Source organism: Vicugna pacos, chromosome 10 (genome assembly GCF_048564905.1).
Source record: "Vicugna pacos chromosome 10, VicPac4, whole genome shotgun sequence".
In the NCBI taxonomy this organism is placed as follows: domain Eukaryota; kingdom Metazoa; phylum Chordata; class Mammalia; order Artiodactyla; family Camelidae; genus Vicugna; species Vicugna pacos.
Genome location: NC_132996.1, coordinates 4,683,936 through 4,709,844, shown reverse-complemented (window position 1 = coordinate 4,709,844; position 25,909 = coordinate 4,683,936). Strand labels below are relative to the sequence as shown.

The 25,909-nt window shown below is 41.1% G+C and overlaps 1 protein-coding gene across 2 annotated transcripts in view; it reads right to left on the bottom strand.

The window, feature by feature from the left end:
- The window catches only part of PDGFD (platelet derived growth factor D), a 221,954-nt gene that overhangs the window by 29,269 nt on the left and 166,776 nt on the right, over positions 1–25,909 (bottom strand). For both annotated transcript variants that reach the window (XM_031675363.2, XM_031675362.2), the window contains exon 4: positions 1,113–1,175. In XM_031675363.2, the coding sequence (XP_031531223.2) occupies positions 1,113–1,175 (63 nt within the window). The remainder of the gene's footprint in view (positions 1–1,112; positions 1,176–25,909) is intronic.

The following is a 25,909-nucleotide window of genomic DNA, read 5'->3' as shown; positions in this document are numbered from 1 at the left end:
ATCTTGATAAAACAGCGCACTAGGTCCTGCAGGCAAAAGCTGCATCCACCTTGAATTGTCAGTCTCAGCCCCCCGGCTCCCCAGCATCACCTGCTTTAATTTAATTTTCACCTGCTCACACTTAGTGAGGTTCAGAGCGTGCATTCCTGACTGTCAGAAATCAAACAAAACACTCAATATCACCATTAGAGACCTCACTGATCCCTTGATTGGATCTTGTTTTAGTCCAGAAACCACATCAGAGGAACCAAATAGTCGCAGATTCCATCGCTGGGGAAATCCCTGGCATCTGAGGGAATTTTTTAAAAAATCCCCCAGAGAACAAAAGATAGAATATAACTTTTGGAAAAAAAATATTAACCCTGACTCAGCCTCACTAACCCACTTTAAAACCATGGACAATCTTTCTCCACGCTCTTAATCTTTTAATAAACAACTGCAATTATTATCTTGCATTTTATTGCTACATGAGCGCTACCCGTAGGATTGGTGAGAACAAAGTCCACCCTTCTGTCCAAAGCAGATAAGCAGACAGAATACCGAGAAATGACTAAATCTGGAGGAAAAAATTGGGGCATGAAACCATTCTCCGGTTTCAGGGTGAATTATGTTTTATTTCCAAGTCAAATAGAACACAAGCCTGGCTTGCACTTAAGCTATCTTACCATAAACATTGGGATTTTTCATGTCTGAAAAGATCTTTGAAAATGCAAAGGTTAAAAGCTTCCCCTGGAATATTAAAAAAAAAAAAAACAACTATTTCAAAATTCCCCGCTTGAGCTTGGGCCCTGGATCAGTTTCATACATTTGATATGTCTGGACAATCCTTTAGTTGGAATGTTCTGCTTTGAAACCGATAAATGCTTAAGTCATTGTCTATCTCGTGTTCCTACAATGGGTACTGACATTTCCTGGAAACTGTTCCGAAAGAGAAGGGAAAAAGGCATCTGACACAGCCTACTGTACCCTAAATGAAATGGAAGAACACGTCACGTCTGAGATCTGGCTTCAGGTCAAGCCATAGATCCTTAACGCCGCCAAAGTCATCCGAGGGTTGACCTTAGCTACTACTTCAGTTGTTTTTGCAGGCAACAGAAAAATAAATTACTTACTGAGATAGAGCTTGTGACCGACTCCCAGTTGGTCTCTGAGGCTGCTGCGGGTTGGAAATCTTCCTAGAAGGCAAAGAAACATCCATGTGAGCCAGGCCAACCTCTGTTCAATGTATTACATGCACAGTTTCATCTCAGTCATCTGAATCTTCTTCCAACTAAGTGACAACACGAATACGGGCTGCCTTCCTGCTAAACAGGTCACCATCTGTCTTAAGCACCTCTCCTCAAGAACCCCTGTCATTCAAGCCATGGGCAACTGCATTCATGCTTACTACAAACACCAGTGAAACAAAAAAATGTGCAGACAGGATTTTAACTTCAGATTTTAACTTCAGCCATCTACTGGCTGTGTGAACTCAGGAAATCTACTTAACTTCTCCAATCCTTCTCTTCTCCTGTAAAAGGCTGGTTTGGGATGCTTAAATTACAGGGTTGTTTTGAAAACTGAATGCATTAATTCTTAACTGTAACTAGCACTTAATAAACCACTTAAAGAGAAATAGTAATTATTATCAGTACTGACATTTATTTGGTTTGAACTACATTTTGCGTCATGTTCAATCCTGCCTGCTGAACTAAGTTACAGTATCAGTGATCTTTTCAAAGATAAATTAACTAACAAGGTGCTAAGCCTGATTCTTTGAAGAAATGTGAGGAAGAAAATGGCTGTGGGAGGGACAAAGGACTACCCACTCAAGCAAAGAAAGTAAAGAGCAGACTTGAGGAAGTTAGTTATGTCAGAGAAGCCTTAAAGGATCTGTGATAGCAATAGACCTCGGAGAAAGGCAAAACTTCTTCCCGATCTGTCTGTGCCTTTCACGATACTCTAGCACCAGTCTAAGTTTTAAAAACATAATGGAAAAGGAGAGCGGATTCTACCACATCCACAAGTCTCACATGCTTTCTTGACCCTGCTGAAATACATCACCTTGGTTAATTGCTTCCAGCCTGACCAGGGAGTAAGGAGGTGTATTAAGATGTTGCTGAGAAACAATCAGCCACTTAAATCTGACAGCTTATTTCCCCAAGCATCCTTACTGAATGAGGGCTAAGGATCAGGTCTAAATTTCATTAACATTTTGAGGAGCTGGAAATGCATTTGTCAATTGCTCACGATGAGACTGGTTTACATATAATTGTCTACCTTGAAGAACGTTTTAGTTGTTTACCAGAGGGAACTGAGGCAAATGTGGGTTTCAAGGAGTGAACATCCATTAATAACTGGCTGGACACCATTATCCTAATCTCAGCCTCACGGAAGATAGGAAAGAAAGAGAATATGTGGCCCCTGCACTCTGCAAGACAGAATATACATGAAAAAGACGCTGAATTCTCACAGCAGAAGGATATGTGCAGACAAATTAATGGTGACTTTTATGTGTCTTTGTAAACTGATGGACAGGTAGAAAGCCAGTGGCTTCTCTATGTCTTGAAGAGTCTGTTGGTGGGAGGGCATATATCAGGTAAGATAATAAGACACAAGCATCCTCAGATGATAGAATTTTCAGTTTACTCATTCATCCCATCTACTGTGATGAATTCTAAGCTAAGGGTAGACTCATAAGGAAATAAGAAACTATCTCTGCCCTTAAGGAGTTCAAAATGGAAACACATAAATTAAGCAGGTGTCTTGGCTATTGTGAAGAATGCAACTAACATGGGGCTGCAGCGAGCTCTTCAATATAGTGATTTCATTTCATTTGAATACATATCCAGAAACGAGATTACTGGATCATATGCTAGTTGTATTTAAATTTAATAGTGGTTGCATCAACTTACATTCCCACCAAAAGTGCATTAGGGTTTCCTTTTTTCCACAGTCTCAACAATACTAATTATCTCTTGTCTTTTTGATAACAGCCATTCCGGCAAGTGCAAGGTGACATCTCATTATGGTTTTTTTTTAAATTGAAGTACAGCCAGTTTACAATGTGGTGTCAATTTCTGGTGCACAACACAGTGGTTCAGTCATACATGAACATACATATATTCATTTCCATGTTCTTTTTCACTGTAAGCTACTACAAGATATCGAATATATTTCCCTATGTTATACAGCACAATTTTTTAAAATCTATTTTATAGATACCAGTCAGTATCTGCCAATCTTGAACTCCCAGTTTATCCCTTCCCAGCTCGCTCCCTCCTGGCAACCACAAGCCTGTCACTATGGTTTTGATTTGCTTTTCCCTGATGATCAGTGATGGTTAGCATCTTTTCATGTACCTGTTGACCATTTAAATGCTTTTGGAAAAATGTTTATTTGGGCCCTCTGTTCATTTTTGTTTTTTTGATACCTCACCCTGTCCGCCACCTCCGGCCTCCCATGCCCAGTCCCTCTCCCAGGCTCTGCTCATTTTTAACTCGTATTATTTGGGGGTTTTTTGGTATTAAATCATATGAGTTCTTTATACAGTTCTGATGTTAACTTCTTATCAGATACGTAGTTTGGAAATACTTTCTCCCATTCTGTAGGTTGTCAGTTCATTCTGTTGATTTTTTCTTTTTTTTCTTTCTTTTTTTTTTTTTTTTTTTTGGTGGGGGGAGGTAATTAGGTTTGCCTATTTATTTATTTTTAGAGGAGGTGCTGGGGATTGAGCCCAGGACCTCATGGATGGTAAGCATGCACTCCACCGCCTGAGCTCCACCCTCCCCCTCTGTTGATGATTTCTTTGCTGTGCAGAAGCTTTTTAGTTTGATATAGTCTGGCTGCTGCTTACTTTTTGCACTTACTGCCTTTGCTTTTGGTATCATATTAAAAAAATCAGTGCTAAGACCAATGTCAAGGAGCATTCTCCCTATGTTCTCTTCTAGGAGTTTTACGGTTTCAGGGCTTAACATTTAAATCTTTAATCAATTGCAAGTTAGTTTCTCATGAGTAGTGTAAGAGAGGGGTTCGATTTCATTCTTTTGCATTTCAGTATCTAGTTTTTCCAACACCATTTATTCAAAGACTCTCTTTTCTCCATTGAGTATTCTTGGTTCCACTGTCAAATATTAGTTGACCTATTTGCACGGATTTATTTCTGGGCTCTCAATTCGATTTCATTAGTATCTTTTTAAACTATAAATCAAACCACTTCTGTCTTCTGCTTAAAATACTCCAGCAGCTTTCCACTGCACTCAGGATCTGGTTTTATAAGAGCTGACCATGGCCTGCCTCATCTCCTGATGTCCATCTCTGATTTGATGTTCTAGGTTTCTCACTATCCACCCCCCACCCCCGCCACCACTACACTAGCCTTCTTACAGTCTTTCAAACAACACCCCAAGCTGCTTCTCCCCTTGGGTCTAAATTTGTTGCTGGCTCAGATGCCCTTTCTCCAAGTCTTCAGTAACTGTTTCTGCATCATTTAGTTCTCTGTTCAAGTATCAAATCTTGGAGAACCTTCTTGGAACACTCCACTGAAAATACTGCCACTCTTGGTCACTCTATCCACTTAACCTGCTTAATTTTCTTTAAAGCAGTTATGATTATCTGAAATTATTACATATTTGTTTTATTGTTGATTATCTCTTTCCCCTAGATAAAGCATGCTCTAGAATGGCAGGGACCTTGTTTATTATTCTCTGTTCTGTCCCAAGTTCCTAGCTAGTTTTGGCACACTTTCCAATTTCTCTGGTTCTCAGTGTTCATTCAGGCATGATGTTTAGCTGCTACCCGCACCCCCACCCCCAATAAAAGCAAAGCAATACAGATGGTCTCCAACTTAGGATGGTTTGACCTTATGACAGTGCAAAAGTGATAACGCATTCAGTAAAAACTGCACTTCAAATATTGAATTTTGATCTCTTCCAGGGATAGCTACTTGCAGTACGATGCTCTCTCCAGTCAGCCACGGAATCACGAGGGTAAACAGCCGATACACTACTGCCATTCCGGGTTTTTAATTTCAGTACAGTATTCAATAAATTACAGGAGATATTTGACACTTTATTATAAAATAAGCTTTGTGATTTTTAGATGATTTTGCCCTATTGTCGGCTAATGTCAGTGTTCTGGGCATGTTTAAGGTAGGTTAGGCTGAGCTACGCTGTTTGGTAGGTGAGGTGTATTAAAGGCACTTTCAATTTGAGATATTTTCAACTTATGATGGGTTTCTTGGGACCCAAGCTTATCATAAGTTGCAGCAGATCTGTAGTTTGTAGCTCCAGTCCTTTCTGAGCAGTTGGTGCCTGTGTCATGTTTGTTACATATTGTTAATATCATTCTGGGTAGACTGCTAGTTTTTTCAAGCTCCAGGCTCTTGAAAGACAAACTCCTCTTTGATGGGTACTCTTAGCAGAGCAGTGTCCTTAGCATTGCTTTAAGAAATGCTGAAACAGAACAGTGAACAATCATTTACAATGTATCAAAGCAGTCCAGTTTACAAAAATGCATTTCTGTTCTTTGTTACAGCGAACTCAGATAAGTGCTTTAAAAGCCATGTCCCATTCTTCTGAGGGGAGATAACTGTCTGTTAGCTCAAAGAAGTGGGCACAATTTCAGCCCTTGTTTTCTTGAGCTCTGGCCCCTGAAATGCAGTATGTTGCACTTTAGAACAAAGGAGCTGGTATTTTGGCTATTTTGTTCCCTTAGTCCATGTAGAGAGTCTTGGCCCTTTGGTGCCCTGAGTACCTTCCTGAGGTCATCCAGGGGTCCAATGCCCTCCCTAGAGAAAGGAGCAAACTGAAGCTCAGTCAAATGAATTCCCATCATCCCCTAACTAATTATTACTGGAGTCAGGACTAGAACCCAATGTGCTATTGTGTACCTCTTAGTAACATGCTCTTCCCAACTCACCAAATTATCATTCTATAATTACAGGCATCTTAATCTGCATTGCCTTAATCTAATAAGAATTGATGCATTTCATTATAAATTACAATAACTTACTCTCAGCTTATGGTCTCACATTAAAATAGTTCATAATTGTATTTTGGCAGTGAAATTCATTATTTGGCATTTTGTATGAGAAAAGTGTCATAGATTAGGAGAGTTATGTAAAAAAATCTTAGAGCACTGCATAAAAATACAGATAAATATTTATATAATTGTAGTGTGCAAGAGATATTTCTAAGCATGAACGCTAAAGTCATAAAACAAAATTGGATACCCCTCACATACAAAACCACCGTGTGAATCCAAAAAATACCAAAAACAGAATTGAAAGCATAATGACAAACTAGCGAACATACTTAACAGATAAAACAATTAGCATCCTTAAAATAAAATAAATGCTTATAAATCAAAAGATTAAAAAGTGTATGTTTCATATAACACAATTTTGCTAGAAAAACATACAGACATATCTGACTGAACCAGGACTGAAACAACAATGGAAAAGAAACAACTGGATTCGGGGTGAGGGGGTGTGATCTCTTACCCTAAAGACTTGTAATGTTACCTTATTAGATCCAGTGGTGGCACTCTTGTATTCCCTGGTGGGAAATAAAGCCTTCTTATAGGAATGTTTCTCACCAGTTACCAAATAGAGAATTGTTCGACGATGGAACAATAAAGAATTGTTCTAGAATGATCACATTTGGCTCCACCTAAAACATGGCTAATGCACCACCAACTTGTGATGTCTTTAAAAACAGCTACAGAAATCTGCAGTCAGCTATCCTGCTCAGGGTCAGACAGGCACTTGTCTGGCTCTGTTTGAGGACAATTTACTCACAGGCTGAAAGCAAATATAGCTGGGGATGAAACAGCATTATAGGTAATGAATATTCTTGACAATAATCTCCTCTACTAATGAAGGGGAAAACCCACAAAGGGACCAGCAAGACCTTCCAGGCAGGGCCACTGCCTTCCCGCTTTTGCACTTCAGTAAAATGGCTTGCTTCTAGAAAAATGAATCTTACCCCTAAAATTCCATTGGTTCCCAAAAGCTCACTCCTGATTGGTCCATTTCTGACACCTCATTTGCATATGGCACAAACATAATCAAAATCTAAAACCCCATAAAAGCCTGTGTAAACCTACAGACGGGGTCCAGAGCTTGGAGTGTTAAGTCCTCTGGGCCCACTGGCGTAATAAACCTGAGTTCTCCAACTCTCCGAGTGTCGCTTGGCCTCTTGATGGGATTCAGGTTGCTGTAACACTAAAAGCTACGATATAAATGGGAATTTCCATTTTCAGAAAGGATATATGCAGATAACGAATCCTTGCCATCAGTCACCTTGAGCCCATCCCAGAGGCCAGGTGGCATATCACAAGCTACTAAGTGAATAAGTTACTCATTCCTCCACCGAGGCAAGCTTGCCTGCATTTATTCACTGAATGCCTGCACCCTATGTTCAAAAGGATCTCTCTCCTGTCCCTTGATGGTGGAGCTAGAGACACTTGTCTTTTGAAATCTTGTTGCCAGGCCAGTATTCCAAACACGGGGGATGATCAGTTGTACCACCTGCTCCTGGATCTCCTGGAGGACGGCTGCTCATTTTATCCTGGGTGATTATGCTGTTTGTGAGCAGATGAACCATGAATGGGTCATTGCTCAGAGGGATTTATTCCACTGTCTCTTAAAACAAAACATACGCAGTTTCTTGGAGTTTTTAAAAGGCTTTCAACCAAAACAATCTTTAACTTCTCAATGATGACTTATTTGGGGAAAGTCTGAAGAGGCATTTCCCTAATTTTGAAGATTTCTCTTCTGTTTGCTATTTGCTGTTCATTCCACAGAGGCAAAAAAACAAAAACAAAAAGCAACCTTTCTCTCCTAATTGTATCTGTGCTTCTTGACGGAGTTAATGCTGAGAGGTGTTTCTTTTGGAATGCAAAAGAAGCCCAGGGGGATTTGTCAGGTTTCCTAAAACAATAACGAGCAAATACGCTACAACAGTTATCCCTTTAGTGAATTCTTCATTTTATGATACTCTGCTCAGTTCATGACGCATTGAGAGAAATTCACATAACGCTAAACTTGGAGCCCTGTGCCCGAGAATCACTCTATGGGTGAGATCCGTTAGAACAAATACTTTTGATGCTCTAGTACTTAAACTTCTGGCATGCAGTCCAAGTGTATGTGGAAATAATGGTACATCGATGCCCTCAAGCCTATAGGAAGAATAGAATAAAGCAAAAATGGAAAACTCTTAGGTTCGATAAAACTCTGTGATCCAACCAAACCTTTACAAGTTATATTTCATTACATGCTCATCATTAGACCAGCTCTTTTACAAGTAATCTGGGAAAAGCCTTGGCTGGAGGCCAGCTTTTATTGGCAACAATATTTAACATAAGGATATAAAGATTTCAAGGATCAATAATAAGAATCAAGGAGCATCTTTCAAAGTTAGAGAATCTGCCTGTGAAATTTAATAACATAGATTCTTAGAGCTTTAAGAAGCCATGGGCATGAGTCATCTATTGTTGGAAATATAATTTTAAAAAAATAAATAAATCTTTAATAACAAACATCTGTCATAGATAAAACATACTTGCAGATTTCCACTGATTTAAGAGTTAATTTTACCACTTTTTCATTTATCATTATGGACAACAAAGGACACACAATATTGTAATTTAGAACTTCTAGGATTTATCAACTTATCACCCATGTGTTCCTGATGATAATGTCAAGATATTTTTTAGAAGTTCATTTTTCTTCTCATGATATGAGATAAACTTTTTATACTTGTTAGTTTCTGATTTCTTCAGAAAGAACTTAGTCTGGGAAGTTGTTCTCAATAGGATAAGCAAAGATTACATTTATATATATTATATATTATACATATATATACGCACGCACACATGACTGGGACTTTATGCTGTGCACCAGGAACTAACACACTGTAACTGACTATATTTCAATTAAAAAAATTAAAAAAAAGAGAACTCTATGATTAATTGTTTTGTAGTAACAGCTCCTTTTTATGGAGCAGAGATTATGTGACTGGCACTATGAAGCCCTTTCTACACAGTCGTCACTTCTGCGGTTTTAAGAGGTGAGGAAGCAGGGAGACACGATGCTTAAGCAGCCCGTCCCTGGAAGGGCGCCTGGTTTTTAGGAGGCTTTGCAGACACCTGACCTTAACGCTGACTCTTCAAACCGTTTCATCTCTGCTGAACTCTTCCCGCTTTCAATTATAAAGAATCCTTTTATCAGATACGCAAAGACCCTTGATTTGTGCTAAGTACAAGTTTTCATACATTCCCTAAACGCATTTCAAAGAGAACATTTGGTTTGGCTCATCAGTAGCCAGAAGATTATTAAAGATAGTACTCCTGATATTGCTAAGCTAATCTTAAAGGCTGTTTACGCTTCCAAGCTAAAACGGACGGCTGAGGAAGTTACTCTGCCATCTTAGGAAAATTACAAGTTTGAAATAAAAAGGAGAAATATTGACCTGAGGTATTCATATTTTCATTTCCTTGCACGCAGCACAGTGCTTGGCGCATAGCAAGCACTCTTTGTTTCTGTTTTGTTGTTGTTGAGGAAATGATGTCATACTCAAAATTCAGCCATTTCCCTTTGATGGGATGGCTCTGCTGAAATTCACACCCCTAAGGACAGCTCAACCTCCCTGAACTATGGCGTTAGATAAATGGATTATCCTCATTTTGACCAGAAGTTATATGTTATTCTATGCTTTATTGTATTTTAAACCAAATATTAGAGAAAAAGGGAATAAGAAACACTATGATTAAAGTCACGTAGCCAAAATCCCTTAGCTAAAATAATTTCCTCTCTGAACTCAAAATATTGCATTGCTCATTAAAACTTCTAGGGTTTGACTTTAGGGAGAAAATACCATTTAAAGGCCAATAGTCAACTCAGCTTTTACTACGAGGAAAATAAAGTACTCGTGAAATGTGACTCAGCAAGTGACAGGTATGCAAAGAAATCGCGTAAGAGAACTGGGCAAGTGGGGCAAAGCGCATTCAGAAGACCGTCCATTCTTTCCAAAAATATAAATATTGCCTGGAGGGGTGACTCTGTGTTGTTGGTGACACATTTTCCCTGTCCATATTCATCCTTATCCTGTGAAAGAAAAATACTGCAAACCACATCAGTAAACAAAGAATGCTGAAGCCATCAAGTCACCAGCGGCTGCCACCCCCCCCCACAGTGGGGACAGGCCTGTAGCCCGGCCTCTGCAGCCACTCACAGTGGTGCCCTCTGAGCGGACTCAGAATAAGAAAGGGCAGGACACTGGCCCTAGGTAGCTGGCTGCTTGTCAAGGAGTGAATTCAATGAGCCCAAATGTTTGCTTCCTCCCACACATAGAAAAGGGCTAAATTCTTTAACTTGAGATGCCTGGTTTTCTTTAGTTAACAAGTAATCTTTTATTGTTCCAACTACCTGGTCTCTGTTGTAAAGCTCCTATATATCCTGGCTCCTCCCCTACCTCTTCGGAGCAGTCCCTCAGAGCGATCTGAGAGGCTGTCATCCCAGGTCGAGTCCTCCCGCCAAATAAACCATAACTCTCAACTTTCAGGCTGTGCATTTATTTCAGCCGACAGCCCTAACCCTCCTCCAGTACGCGTGCAACAGGGCTGAAACCCAGTAGAATTACCATTCAGTACTACAGGGATTGTACAGTATTTAATAGACATGTTAATATTATAAAACTACATATAGGAATTAACACTCCATTCAAAGGACAGCCTTTTTCTCGATCTGACTGTAAGGGGGTTTCCACACTCATTTAGGTGGTTAAACTGTGTGGGGTTACTGTAAAGTCTGAAACGGAAGTGGAGTACCCATTCCTCTGCAGACCACACTTCACGAAAGGTGAGACTAGCACAGCCTTGACCTTGCAGTTCCTCTTTCCACTCCCCACTCCACTGAGCAACTAATAAACACAACTCATCTGCAGCTTTCGGACCTCAGAAGCAGACTTGTCGTCTGCGGCCATGAGCCGAGCTGTCTGGAGCCGAGTGCCAAATACGCAGGTCGTGGGTTTCACTCTCTTAAGGCTGGTAAAGCTTCACCCCGAGGAAACCTCAAGGCTGTGGCCAGACTCTGGTTAAGGTCAGAGAAACAGACCCCTAGGAACACATGTGAGGCTCAGCCCGTATCCCTTCACCATCGCTCCTGAGTAAGCAACTCAGCCATCTCCTACTGGACAGGAAAATCATTCTGCATAGGATAAATGATGCTTAATGAGAGATCTGCGATTTGAATCCCATCATTTTGTGTTCGTGGGCTTTTACAATTCCTTTTTATTTTTGCTTATCATCACTTTTTTATTTGGCCCATCATTATGTTAGCAATATTCCTCAGCATTTTGGTGAGTGAAAAGGCTAGACTTTGCACAGCAGGATTTTAATCTTACATTGACTCTCCTTTGCTTCCCACAATACACACACACACACACACACATATATTTTTTTGTATTACCACAGGCTGTGTACTTTAAGAATTCACTGCCGCATTCATCTAAGCCAAATATAATTACAAAGATATTTTTTGCTGCCAAAAGAAATTACAATGCATTCCAAAGTCAAAGGGAAAGTACTCCAGGGGCTGGGTAAACTGTTGCCTCTCCCTCCCTGGATTGGGAAAAGTCAGAGCTGACTGTGTTGTTGCCCAGGCTCAAGGATTAGCTGCATATGGACTTTTCTAGGCATACTTCATGTCTCCCACTTAGAGCTTATACCTACTTCCTACTCTCAGCGGCACCATTTTAGAGCTGGAAGGAACCTTACAGATCACTAGGTTCAAAGCGCTATTCTCTTTTGGATTAAGAGTTTTGAACAGCCAGAGTGTGTAACTCACTGTACTGGGGACTGGGTAATGCAGAGATGGAGAGGATGTACTGTTGTCCTTGAGGAATTTACCATCTAGATTAATTCTAATCCCCCACTCTTGTCATTCCCTCTCACATCAGCAACTTTTATTTTCTTAGTGGCTTATCATTATGTGAAATTATCTTGTTCACTTATTTCTGTACTTAAGTCTGTGTCTCCCCATTAGAATAAAAGCCCTGGAGGGCAGGATGTTTGTAACTTTCTCACTGCTCAGCCTCCAGCATTTACAGCAGGGTCTGCGAACGAACATGCTTTCGGTAAAAACTGGTGCAATGAGAGAACGAATAGACACTGGGTTACCGCGAGGATCAAATGAGGTGATCCACGTAAAGCCCTTGCATGCTGGCTGTTACTCAGCTGAGTGTTGATAAATATCCGTGAAATGAATAAATGAGCAATACAAGACCTACAGAAACAAACGCTCTACGTGGCCGTAGGCGAAGTTCCGCAGGCCTTCACAGGAATAGGGAGGAGGGCTGTTCAGAAGAAGTGGCCACAAAGTTGCCCCGTGGATGATGATCAGGGCTCCGGCCAGTCAGCGGAGCAGGCAGACGGAAAGAAGAGCGTGTACAGAGCCAGAGTGGGGCCTGGTCTCGGCCTGAGAGTGTGCCATGTGCCCCAAGTACCAGCCTGGCGATGAGGCTGACAAAGCAACAGGACAAACCAAAGAATCTTGTATGCCAGGCTTGGCTTTTTCTTTTCCTTTTTTTTTTCTCCTTGGTAGGGTATTTAATTATTCATTCAACAGGTATGTATGGACTTCTGTTATTTGTGACTACATGATTCAAGTTGCTGCAGATACAGAAATGAAAAAAGTGTCATTGCTGCTCTCAGAGAGCTTTCCATCTCACCATCCTTTCCCTACTCGTGAGGAAATCAAGCTTCCCAAAGGTAAAGCGTCTGCATCGCCAGCAGATCTGATGCCTGGAGCACAGATCTCTGGACATACTGTCTACTGTGTTGCATCCACTTGTCGGGAGTTGGTGATTAATACAGCCACATCTCCCTTGCTCCTGCTCACATACATCTTTGTGCGTGAAAAAAAAAAAAGAAAAAAAGATTTTATTGTCTTGAATTCAGTGATTTTAAGCAACATAATGGAGTTCCTAGAAAATAAATCATAAACAAAAGACAGCTATTCTGAGAGAAGAGAATAGAGGAAAAAATTCAAGACAAGAAATTCAATCCTGCTGGTTTGAAGAAAAACTTTTCGGAACGTTGATAATCTTCCAGGGCAATCTTAGAATTAGGAGATAGTCCTTATTTTTGGTAATCAAACTCCTAAAATGATAATAGCATTCTCCACTCAAATACAATTTAGTTCTATCTCATTCCTCAGCAGGATGCAAAATTACCTTTCTTCTTCAAAGACGAGTTAGAATGCCTGATGAGCAGATTCAATAGATGAGAATCCCTTAAGTATTTTATGATGACCCCTGAGGCTGGTCAGCAGGCATTGATTTGGTGAGATTACTAAAAGCTATGCCTAAAGCCAGCAGGGACCATAAAGATGCTAGAATACAAATGGGCATGGATGGCTTACGGCTTTCATCAGAGGATCTCTAAGAGCAAACAAAATAAAAGCAAACCACATGTCTTTAAATGAGGAGCAGGGAGGTTGAGAAACTCCTTTGCCGTCCACCTTGCTGAATAAGGATTGCAACGTTTTTGATTGGTAGAAGAGATTTGATAATCTGTGTGAAAGCACTTTAAAAAAAAGTGGAGACAGAACACTCAGAATCTAATTGTACATGGAACACTGACTGTGTGACCTTGGGCAAGGTCAGCTCTCTAAACTTCAGATTCCTGATCTGTAAAATGGGCAAACAACCTACCCGCCACCCCCACGCCAACAGGGTTAGTTGAGGACTAAACTAGATAATTCATGTGAAACTAACTGGCCCCGGTGGACGTTTATTGCATTCTTTCTGAAACAAGGACAGTCTTTCCCATATATTATCTTTCTAGCTATATTAATACCTTGGAAACCATCTTGTACAAATTCCGGAGTCCAACAGAGGATTCAATCCCAACTTCACCACTTACCGGTTAGAGTCCGTGCACCAATTACTAAGTTTCTCTGGGCCTCAGTATTCTTATCTGAAAATGGAGATAATAGGAATTCCTACCTTAAAGGGTTGTTCTGAGGATTACATAGCTCACTATATGGAGAGCTGTTGGAAAAGCGCCTGACACATGGAAAATCTGATGTAATGTAAGAAATGTAAAAAAAAAAAAAAGGTAACAGATACATTAGAGAAAATAACTGGGTCTACTCAAAGAGAAGCCTTTCTGATTTTCTGCTTGGTCATTTCTGCAACTGTTAGGCATTCTGCTTGGGGATAGGACATATTCCTCTAGAGCTATAACCAGCTCCACCAGCCTCCCTACAAAGGGAGTTCTGCCCCACCCCCCCAGCAAACTACTGACTGCTTACTGCTTGCTAGGCACTGTTCTGGGCACAATCTAGGGAATACAGAGTAAATAAACATGGTCAATTTGGTCATAAGAGGAAGAGACGAGAGAGGACTAGATATATGCAAAATTTCTTGGCCAGCTGTAAATTACTTCACATATGTAAAGGACTGTTATTTATGTATTCTTCAAAATATCAAACAAAAATTTCCAAAGGATAAGGACTTGCTTTAGAAATAACTGAAGGAATTTAAATATAAATTCTCTCTATGCTTATGCAAACTACTTATGCACGCAGCAGTTCAGCCCATTCTTGGACTGGGTCATCCTTTAACCAGTCTCTTATCTCTTGGTGAAATAGGGTTCTACATCCAAAAGAATTATTGATATTTCTAACTCATGAATTAGATTTTGCCATTTTGGAGCTGGAAAGGTCTTTACGAATCACTGACCAGTACTTGCGGCTTCCAGGCACTGGGTTGCCCCTCTCCACTGGGTCTGTCTTATCAGGGCTTCTTCTTGGTGCCCTCCTCCAAGAAGTATACTTCCTGTCCACTCAGGCAGGCCTGGTCATGTGACTTTCTTTGACCAATGGAATATGAGGAGAGGCTTTAAAATACACTGTGTGGCTCTACCATTGCTCTTTTCTTTTCTCTCTGCTGCATGTCCCACAAGGGGCTCATCCTTCAGGTCTGGATCCCCCATTGGAGAAGGTGCAGGGAGCACACAGCTGCAGGGGATGAGCAATTGATGTGTAACATGAATGAGAGGTCAACCCTTTTTTTTTTTTTTCATAAGCAACTGAGATTTGGAGGTTTGTCTATTTCTGCAGTAGAATTTAGCAAACCATGACTATTCCAGGAATCAATGTCCAGAACTATTACTTCTCAATGAGAACACATCTAACTCATGAGTGAGCCAAAACTAGATTGCATGCCTCCTGACTCCTAGTCTGAATTTTTTTTCCACTCTAGCACATGCTTTAAGACAAGCTAGTCCTTCTCTAAATAGTTGTTTAGACCTCTAGAGTGATTTCCAGTCACACCTTTTTTTCTTTCTCAAATCCACCAGTGGCAGTCCATGAATACCACCTTACTCTCTAAGACTCTCTCAACTTCTACTCAGCTCTGCCCTAAATCTATCAATGTTAAAGAAAGACAAGGGCACACTTGTTTTCAGAGGCAACAGAAAATACTGGAGGGACTGATGGCTGTCCTTTATGATGTACACACGGAGCAGGTGAAGAGCAAGTGAAGAAAGCCAGAGGCAGTGGTACCCTTGGTCCAGGGTGGGAGTGAAGTACGCATCCACCTTGAACCCATGTGCTACTACAGAGTGTAGCAGTCTTCATGCTCTGACCCAATGATGCTGCAGTACAGTGGACACTTCTCATCATATTTCAGCCCATATTATCTCAGATAATATTTACATTTATATTTCCACAAGGCAGAAACTGTTATCAAGGGTGGCAGAATGGGTCAGGGATTCTAGATGTATCTGAAAAGAACTAATTCTTCCTCCAATATTTGATCAACAACAAAAGTAAGTTCCCTGAAGGAGAAACCATGGCATTTAAAATAATTCCTCCGTGTAGGAAAACTTCATTTTGCATAAAATGATACATACACCTTTAAATACAGACACTGAACGGTATTCACTCTGCTCTCTCTGCATGTGACATGTGAGAAGCTAGGGGAAACTTTGTAAAATTTAGGATGTCTCTTTAAAATCACCTTTGAAAGAAATCTTTTGAAGATGCAGTAAACACATCCTATATCACCACATGATCTTTCCTTTTACATAAAATTTTATGTCAGGGAGGGCATTATGGGTAATCTAGTTCATAATCCTACAAAATGCAACAATTGTTTGTAATCAGCAAAAGCGTTAGTCAGTGGTCTTTATTTCCAGTTATGCCAGCTCTCCTTTTAAGATAAATCCAACCACTGTAAAATTGCCCATTGATTTTATTTCAATTGGATGCAAGCTTTTGTACAATACTGTGTACGCTGCAATGTCCATGGGATACCTATGGGTAGAAATGGCATAATTGAAATTCAAAGCTTTTGTCTACATGCAGAGAAGAACCCAGTGCCCGTGGAGAGGCTTAGGGAGGGCTGGCGGTTGGGTAGAGTTAAAGGTCTAGCTCACACCATCTACCACGTTCAAATGCTGACCTTAGTAGTCTCAACCCTGCTGTGAAGTTCATTGCCCTCGGGAGGTCTTTGGTGAACTCCTGCCATTCTGAGTGACAGGTCTTAGAGGAGGCTTCCTTAATAAGAGGAACATCTCTGCTAAGCAGAATGGAAAACACTCTGCCATTTCAACAGCTTCTTGATATCCAGGTTGGGGGAAAGAAAAGCGTCCCCCACCCCATCTCTCCGCCAGGGGACTGGACTGGGAACAGTGGCGGCGTGCATGGCTGCTCTCAGGCTCTCTCTCACAGAATCTGATTCAGCAACTCAACAGTACTGAGTGCTTCTGCCTTTAGCGCTTAGCTCTTCTTAAAGAGAACAAGAAAAAGGAGGAGACTCTTAGCATCTCCCTGTGATATGGAAAGAGAACTGTGCAATAACATTTAATATGTAAAAGCCAAAGATGATTTGGGTCAGGCAAAACCTATCTAATGGGGATCACTTTATTCTCCACTGTGTCTGGGACACTTCCTATTGTGGCAGGTGGAACGGGGATGGGAGAGGAGGGAAGAAAGACTGTTCAAAGCAAAATCATTTCATATTTAACCACAGTGTCAAATAAAGCTGCATTAAGGAAGCGAGATGTTTGCTTTACTGCTCTCTATGGCTCCGTTCATTTTTGCTCATCCTCAGTGGGACTCGCCAACCGCCACAGTCACTATTCAGCCAATGTGTATATTAGATTTCATCAGGATAAATACGAGGAAAACATCCCCAACTCTCCTGTGCTAAGTAGAAGATACTATCCTTTCAAGACCAACAACAGCCAAAAAAGTCATAAACTTTTACAGAAGATAAGAATGTACATTCACAAGAGTCTTGGCTCTCCAGAGAACACTGCATTATCTTCCGCCAACTTTTTAGTTTACTGATGGGATGGAAAGCTGGTGATTTATTGTGCACAGTAAAGAATATTGCTTTGGGGAGCTGGTTTAGCCTAGACTCCACATTCTCTTCAGAAATAAAAAGGAAACTTTAAATTGGATTTCTGACCGGGGTTGAATGCTTTCAGTCAGTCTATAAACTATTGAGTTGATTAACTTTAAAACAAGGCACCATAAGCACAGCGTCACCTCTGACAGGCGTCCATTGTGTGATACCTTCTAGAACCATGCGTTACTGTGGACAAGCGACCCCAACACCCTGGAAGCCTTCACTGACCACTCTCTCCTCTTCTCCCCTCAGGACAGTCCTTCCCTCCAGGCCTACCCGATGAGAGACCCCACTCTGAAAACCCTGCCAGGCTGGGAAGTAGGGTGTGGACTGCCTTCCACTGGGCTCTATTCTGGCGCCCCCAGACGACTGGTGTTTTTAATACGATACATTCATATTGAGACAGGATGGAAGGGGGCAGGACACAGCCATTCAAGGAATGACAGCAGTTAACATCAAAGTGGTGGAAGATTCAACCCCCACTAGGCCTTGAGGATCAAGATGGAGGGAGATTTGACTCCTAGTAGACCTTGAGCTTCATTATATGCTCATTGTAATATACTAGCATGGTGAATGACACTCCCACCGGCGCCAGGACAGCTCCAAAGCTAACCATGAAAGATCAAAGAGTGGGTGGTGGCCCAATTCCTGGGAATCCCAGCCCCTTCCCCAGGGTAATTGGGATGGTCCTCCCACTTGTCAGCATACGAAGTTACCGAGCCCATAAAAACTGGCAACACGGTGCCTCATGGCTGCGTTTTTTTGGACTCTCCTCTTCAGAGATGGCCCACACTCTGTCTATGGAGTGTGTACCTACTTTTACTCTAACTTGAGCACCCACCCCCTAAAACCTTGTGGCCTTTCTCCTGCCTTCAGAAACAGCCTACAATCTATACAGTATGTATGTCTCTAAATAAATCTACCTTTACTCAACTGTGGCTCACTCTTGAATTCTTTCCTGTGCGAAGCCAAGGACCCACACTTGGGGCACATCCAGGGGCTCACCCGAGACCTGGGACACAGTCCTGCTCATGCCCCACATCCATTTTTCCTGCATCAATATGACCCCAAATTTAACAGCTATAAAAGGGATGCCACTGAGAGACAATCAACATGAGCAGCTTCTTATCGGTTCTTTCAAAGATGTGGCAGGCATAACAAGTAAACTTACAGTCACCTCCTCTGAAACACAGGCCACCCCCCTATTATTCCTTGAGTTCTCTCTACCTATTGCTGTTTCTGTGAAAGTCCTGATCACTGCCTCATATGTACTAAGGGCCGAAGCACCCATGTTCCGGTATTTCTCTCCACCTCCTTACCGTCATCCTGGATGTCGGTGTCCATGCCGAGAGCACAGAGAATACCCCTGACTCTCAACTCTAATGTCCCTTCTTCCATACCATCACTTCAGTGACTCCTTCTTTATCTGAAATGCACAGTGCACTCTGTGGCCATGCCCTCCGTATCTTTGCTGTTCTCGTCTCTCTTCACTCACTGAGCCCTCCAGACATTTAATACCTCCATGTTCCCCGAAGTTCTCAGCCTTTTATTGGCCTTAGAGACCTGACGATCCATCACTTCAAGTCGTCTCTTATGAATACTCCCTCTGGCATCCATTGGGCAGAAGCCCTACCCTAGAGCGGTCCAATCGTTCTTCAATATCTGGACTCTGCCACCCAGATTTCTGCTAGAGAGAAATGATAAGCCCACCACACTGTGCTGCCTACTTTCCCCTGTATCTCGACCCTTTCCTTGTCCTGCGTAACCGGGAACAAATGTTTGAGTCTCTTTATCACTGAAGAGACGTTTCCTTCATCTTACCCCTCTCGGTGTCATTTCTTTAAATCTGTGGCCCTTTCCACGTAAGCTTCTTGAAACAGTAGTTTGTACTTGTTTCCTGCAAATTTGATTCACTCTTCGTCTCATGCCTGGTTCTTGCTCCATCGCTCTGAAGAAAAGACTCTTATTAATATTTTTCATAGCTTCTGAATTGCCAAGCCGAAGTACCCTTTCCAGCCTCTGCTTTCCTAGACCTTGTTCTTGCATTGAACATTGGTGATGACTCCCTCCACTATCCTGTCTTCCCTTGAGTTCTGTTCTATTATGCTCTGGTGTTCTTCTTTGATGTCTCAATCCATTTCTTCTCTAGAGTCTCTTTTCTTTTATTGAAGTATAGTTGCTTTAGGGGTACAGCATAGTAATTCAATATTTTTATAGATTGTACTCCATTTAAAGGTATTACAAAATAATAGCTTTATCTTCCTGTGCTATACAATATACCCTTGTTATTTATACACAGTATTTTTTGTATCTCTTACTCCCCTATCTTGCTGCTCATCCCTTCTTCTTTTAATGTCTTCCTAAATGTCAGTGTTTCCCAGGATTCTGATACTTGATTCTTGGCACTTGAATAAAATCACTGAATTTCCTGGCCTTAACAATATATACATGAATGATGCCGGACTCCATATCCCAAGCCAAGAAATCATTGTTGAGAATCAGATCATTTTGCTAAATTCCCTCTGGGCACCTCCCATTGGATGTCCCGTAATCTCACCTCAACATGTCCAAGATGGCACTCATCAGTTTTCCCACAAAACCTGCTCATCTGCCTGTGTTTCCTTTCTTAGAAAAACACAACCATCTTCACCTAACTATGTACATCACACATTTAGGAATCATGCTAAAATACTCCCCAGTTAGTCACCAAAGCCATCAGAGTTCTTAACCCTTCAAAACCACGTCTTCTACTCTATGCTTTAATTTGAGAGTTTATCATCTCTCTTCCGGAGTACTGTGATAGCCTCCCTAAGTAGTCTTTCTCCACTCCTGCCCAGCTGCGATCTGCCCGCCATCGGCCTGCCATATTGGTCTTCAAAACAAAAAGTGGTTCATTGTCTATGTAACGTCCAAGCCCCAAATGCATCAGCGTTTTTGAACAGCTTGCCGCCCTTTGATGAGTACATCAGAACCTTGCACGATCTGGCTTCCGTCTTCTTCTCCAACATCTCTTCTAGCCAGTCGCTCATACTTCCCCAAGCTTTCAGAATTATTTCATGCTTCATCAGTCCTCTCAAATTTGAAGGGGCTGTTCCCTTCGCTGGGACAGTTCTCCCGACACTTTCCCATTTAGCTAACTCCACCTCATCAGTGAGAACACAAATTAAATCCTTTCCTTTGAGAAGCACCATTAGTTCTATTGTAGATGCTCCAGCCTCTGTGTTTCTAGGGTATACAAAGACTTGTACAATTTTATACTTCATCTTGATTCTCAGGCTTCCACAGCAGCCAATACGGTGCCTGGGACACATGAGGCTGTCGATAAAGACTTAAGAATGACTGGGATCCTGGGGCACAATGTGACACTTGTCTTTCTCAGATTCTTAATGAGGATCCATTATTTATTGGCTAGGAATTTAATTAGTAAGCTTAAAGACCATAGTTTCAGGTGGCCAACTCATTTATTTAAACATTTATTATTACTATTTTTAGTATTTAAACTTTTGTTGTTGTTGTTGTTTTGTGTGTGTGTTGGGGGGAATAATTAGGTCTATTTATTTATTTTATTTATTTTAATGGAGGTACTGGGGATTGAACCCAGGCACTCATGCATGCTAAGCGTGTGCTCTACCACTGAGCTGTAGCCTCCCCACCAGGCCAACACGTTTTTAAGCTATCTTTATTCATAAAGCTGGCTTAAAGTTAAAGGTTAGCTTATGTGTTAACGATCATTTCTATTCTTACACATTTCTAAATGTGTGATAACTAACTGTTCTATAAAGCCACCTTTTTGGCAGTGAGACAGCAAATGACATTAAGTTTTATCCACAAAAGTAAAACTTTTTTCTTGGTAAAAAAGTCCTCATGCTAAGGACCATACCTCAGTATGGTTTTACTGAGGTATGGTCCTTAGCATGAATTCTCCACAGGTGAGGTATAGCAGGTGACTAATTCAATTATTTTAAGGCTATCGTGAAAAAAATTTTTTCTCTATATTTCTGTCCTTTGATATCAGAGCTACCCCTTCAGGGACTTTTAGTATTAAAATTCAAGATATTGCAAAAATTCTCATAGATTCAACTCTGCTAACAGAGCCAAAGTCTTTTAAAATTTATTCATGACCTATATTTGGTTGAAGATGAAAAATACAGATTCTGATGGCAATAAAAAACTCAGACAAAACAGCAAGTGGTTTTCATAATAAGGTTAATTCTGGAACTGGAGAACTCTAAACCTGAATGCTGTGAAAAGGAAAGACCGTCTTATAAGATGGGAAACATTTATATTAAAAAAAATAAAACTTAGATATTTAAAAGAAAATAGTTTTCCCAGCATAGATGATCAGGCCTAATGTATTTGGTAAAAAAAAAAACAAAAACAGAAAAGATGGCTGTGCTAATTACACACACTATACATTTCAGAGAGATTAAGTTATTTACCTGATAAAGGTCTCTGGGTAACTTCAATGACTGGCGTAACATACATGTACAGAGTGTCTGTAAGGGCAGACTGCAGCACATTTCACATCCTGTTTATTTGGAAATGTTGCTATTACATTAGATATAGACCACCTCTGAGTTCAAAGAATAGAAATTAGTGAAATTATTTCTCCAAATATTAACAATTGATGCAAAGTGGCTGTTACATTGTATCATATGTAGTAGAAAGTAAATGAGTTTTCATTTAAAAAAGTTGTTATGACTCCTTTGCTACCACTAAATCTGAAATAGAACTATGCTACCTGAAATTTCAAAGGGGAAAGTTCTATACAATCTAACAAGTGATTGAAACAAAACAAACCAAAAGTATGGAGGGAACTGTTAAAATACTGCAAAGGTGCCAAGACACAGGAGGGCTCCAGATGAAACTAGGAGTCAGCTGTTGATGTGTGCAGTGCATTGGGACAATGCAATCAGATTACCACATCATTTTGCGAACACTTAAATATAAGATGTTGACAAACTTGTGGAGATTTAGAGAAGAACTGATTGATGAACAGGCTGAGAAAAATGACTTACGAGACAAGATGATAAAAACTAAATGTATCGACAGAGGAATTAAGTACTGGATGTACACGACATGTAAAACCCTTTGGAGAGTGACAGGGGTATGATACAATTATCCAGGAATCTAAAATGCATCACCAGGCAGGGAAAGAACTGTTGATAATGTTCCCTGAGGGCGATAACCAGAAGTCAAGGCATGAAACTGAGTAACAGAAAATGTGGCCTCTGCGTCCTACAAAGTTTTCCCAGTAGTGATGATAACCTTAAATTGTGAAATGGCCTCACAATTGAAGTAGCAGAAAAACCATCCTGTAAGTCATTTCACACCAGAGTGGACAAAGTATTCAAAGATATACCTTTGGAAAAAAAATTACCCCACTGCCATGCTGGAGAAGTTAATAAATGACCCAGGACAGCCTTCCATTTCTGCTTTTAAGAGTGTCACGTTTTTCACTGAGCATATGTCTTCTATTGTGAAAATATTCATATCACAGCTCTAGTTTTATGTTTATTGTTTCAATATCCTTTTGATTTTATTTTCCTAAAAGGTCTTTAGTTTGTAAATATGTTGGTTTACCTGGGCCATACTTCATGAAAATTACATTTATCGTTAACATCCTGAACTTTCTATAAAGAAAGTGCTCTGAGCAAAAAACAACAAAAAGTTAGAATGTTAATCCATTTTATAATGCATCTCAAAATGTATCCATCTAATCCTAAATTTGTAGCTGTTGAAAGTTTGCATCCTTTGAAAAGGAATTTTTGTATTCTATTTATGGCTGTAAATCCCATATTATAAGTCGTCTTTTTTAGCCATTCATAAATTAAAGATGTAACTTTTCCATATTTTATTGAACCCCAGTTCTTTTGCTCATGGGTCTTTCACTGATGAGGAATGCATTAAAGGTAGTGGATACAAGGAGAAGGAATATTTGCTGCTTTTTGTACATTGAAAATAGCTGTTTAATCATTTATATGACTCTCAGTTACACAACATATTTCACAATAAAAAACACTTGGCTAGGTAAGAATTTACTGTAAATTTAAAACAACTGCCAAAGAAATAGGGACCTAGGATATTATCTTGGTGTTAATATTCCATCTCAAATGTCAGATCCATTTAAAGCTATTAAGGAATTCTCCCACTGTAAAGCCGTTTCATACTCCACAATTATTACAGCAGCAAAGAACACTTTAGTGGTAACAGTTATCACAGCTCGAGGTGCTCTGTTAATTATACCAGTTTCAGACCGCCCACTTCGGGGATCCTCACAGCATGAACATACGGCGTAAAGCACGCTCACAGGAGAAGCCTGAGAGAGTCTCACAGAAGTGGAGAAGTGGTGACAGGAGGTCGTGGTTGTGCACATTTCCCTCAGCTTTCTGTTCCATTACATAACCCTGCTGCTTTCCATCATCTCGTTGAAATCCTAAAAGACCCACTGCTGCTTCCGTGTCTCTTCAAAGCCCTGTCTCCAAAACACTCCGGGAAAGCTCAAGGGTGACTTTGGGCAGTAAAATGTTTACAAACTCAGCGCTATTGACACTCCGGAAAACCCCTCGTTGGGGCTGAGGAGAGCAGTGGTCTCTACACTGTGGAATACTGACCGGCATTCCTGGTCTTGACCAACTAGATGCCAGCAGATTCTGCATCTCCACCCGCATTGCGGCAACCAAAAACGTTTCTCGATGTTGTCCACTATCTCGGGGTGGTGGGGAGGAAAGGCCAAAGCCCCACCCCCACCCCGGCTGAGAACCAGTGCTAGAGCAAGGTGGCAAAGGACAGGAGGAGACCCTCGACTCACTCACCTTTTCATTCCTCCTTTTGCACACTTTCAAGGTGCCAAGGACAAGGTGGTTAGTTGTAAGAAGACTGGACTGGGATTGGCTACCAAGGACATCAGCAGTTGATATCCCGGCCACATGGCATCAGGGAATGAGATCGTGAAACTCAGTTTTGTGAAAACTCAAAACTAAGTATAAACAAGCTGACGCACAGCACCCCTGAGAAGAGACACCCTGTACCCTCTTGTTGAGAATGTGCTGCTGATAAGTCCACATCTAATTTTACAAGCCAGTGATGGGAAGTGGAGTGAGATGCTGCGAAGATGAATACATGCTAATACATACACACTTACAGGCGAGGTCCACTATCTAGCAGGATAAAGGTGGGTGCACTTCCATTTCATGGACTACGGTGTTCGCAGCTGCAACCCAGGGATGCTGAAGGGAGGATTCTAAAGATTGCTCCTAGTTTTTTGTCTGTTCAGCTTCAATGAACTGGCCAATGTCAAAAGAAACTTATAGAAAAGTTTGGCAACAAGAACTCATTCATTTGACCAATATATATATTGTTGAGTGTCAACTATGTGCAAGTAACTTTGCCAAGGAAATCGACAAGACCCTTGCCTTCCTGAAATTTCAGGGTTAGACTAACATGTAAATTAGTAACTGTCATGAACTGTTACAGATGCAGAGTAAGAGAATACAGGGGTGGTGTACAAAGTCCTTCTTGACCTGTAAAACCAGGGCAGGACTGGGAGGGCCAATTACACTCCCACTTCTAACTTGGGAGTGAGCGGAGGCCCAACGTAAGAGGTGATGCTTGGCAGGGAGGGTGTAGCTCAAGTGGCAGAGCGTGTGCTTAGCATGCACGAGGTCCTGGGTTCAATCCCCAGTACCTCCTCTAAGAATAAATGAATAAATAAATCAATAAATCTAATCACCTCCCCCGACCAAAAAAAAAAAAAGAGGCGATGCGTATGCGTGGAAAGGAGATTTGAAAGATCAGAAGTAGGTGATAATCCTGCATAGCTACTATGTGCCAGCCTCTCCACGAGGACATATTATCTCTGGTCTTGACAAGGACTCTGCAAGTCACTATTTGCATGTCAACTATGAGAAAACTCAGGCTTGAAGAGCCGCAAGCTTCGCTGATGGTCTTACCCTGAGTAAGCAGCAGTCTGCAAATTCCAGAGTCGTTAAGGGGCCTCCTCTACGCAAAGGAAGCTCAATTAACTTGCAGAGACTGTGAACATGCCTCAACTATTTCTGAAGTTCTGTTATGCTCACTGTGGCTGGAGAGAGGGTGAGAGGTGAGCCAGGGCAAAGGATAAAGCTCAGGAGGCAGAGACAAACCACAGTGCATGCTTGTCGCCATGCTAGGGTTTGGGTCTTACCACAGATGATGGGGAACCACCGTAGGGCTTGAAAAAGAGGAACAGTAGATCCGTTTGGGTTTGAGCTTTAGAAAGATCTCTTGGCTGCTGTGGGAAAGAGAGTTTCAGTGACAGCAGAGAGACAAAGAGGAAAGAGATTCTTGGGTATTGCCCAGGGAAAAGTTTATGGTAGCTCTGTCCAGACCAACAGAAAAAGAGGGCTCATAGAGAGAGCTATTAGGACTTGGGAGGTAAAAAGGGAATTGCTCATTAATAAGGAAGGATCTTGGCACTCTTCCAAATGGAAAGAGAAATAACAATGCATGCACCCTCATGCCCAGTG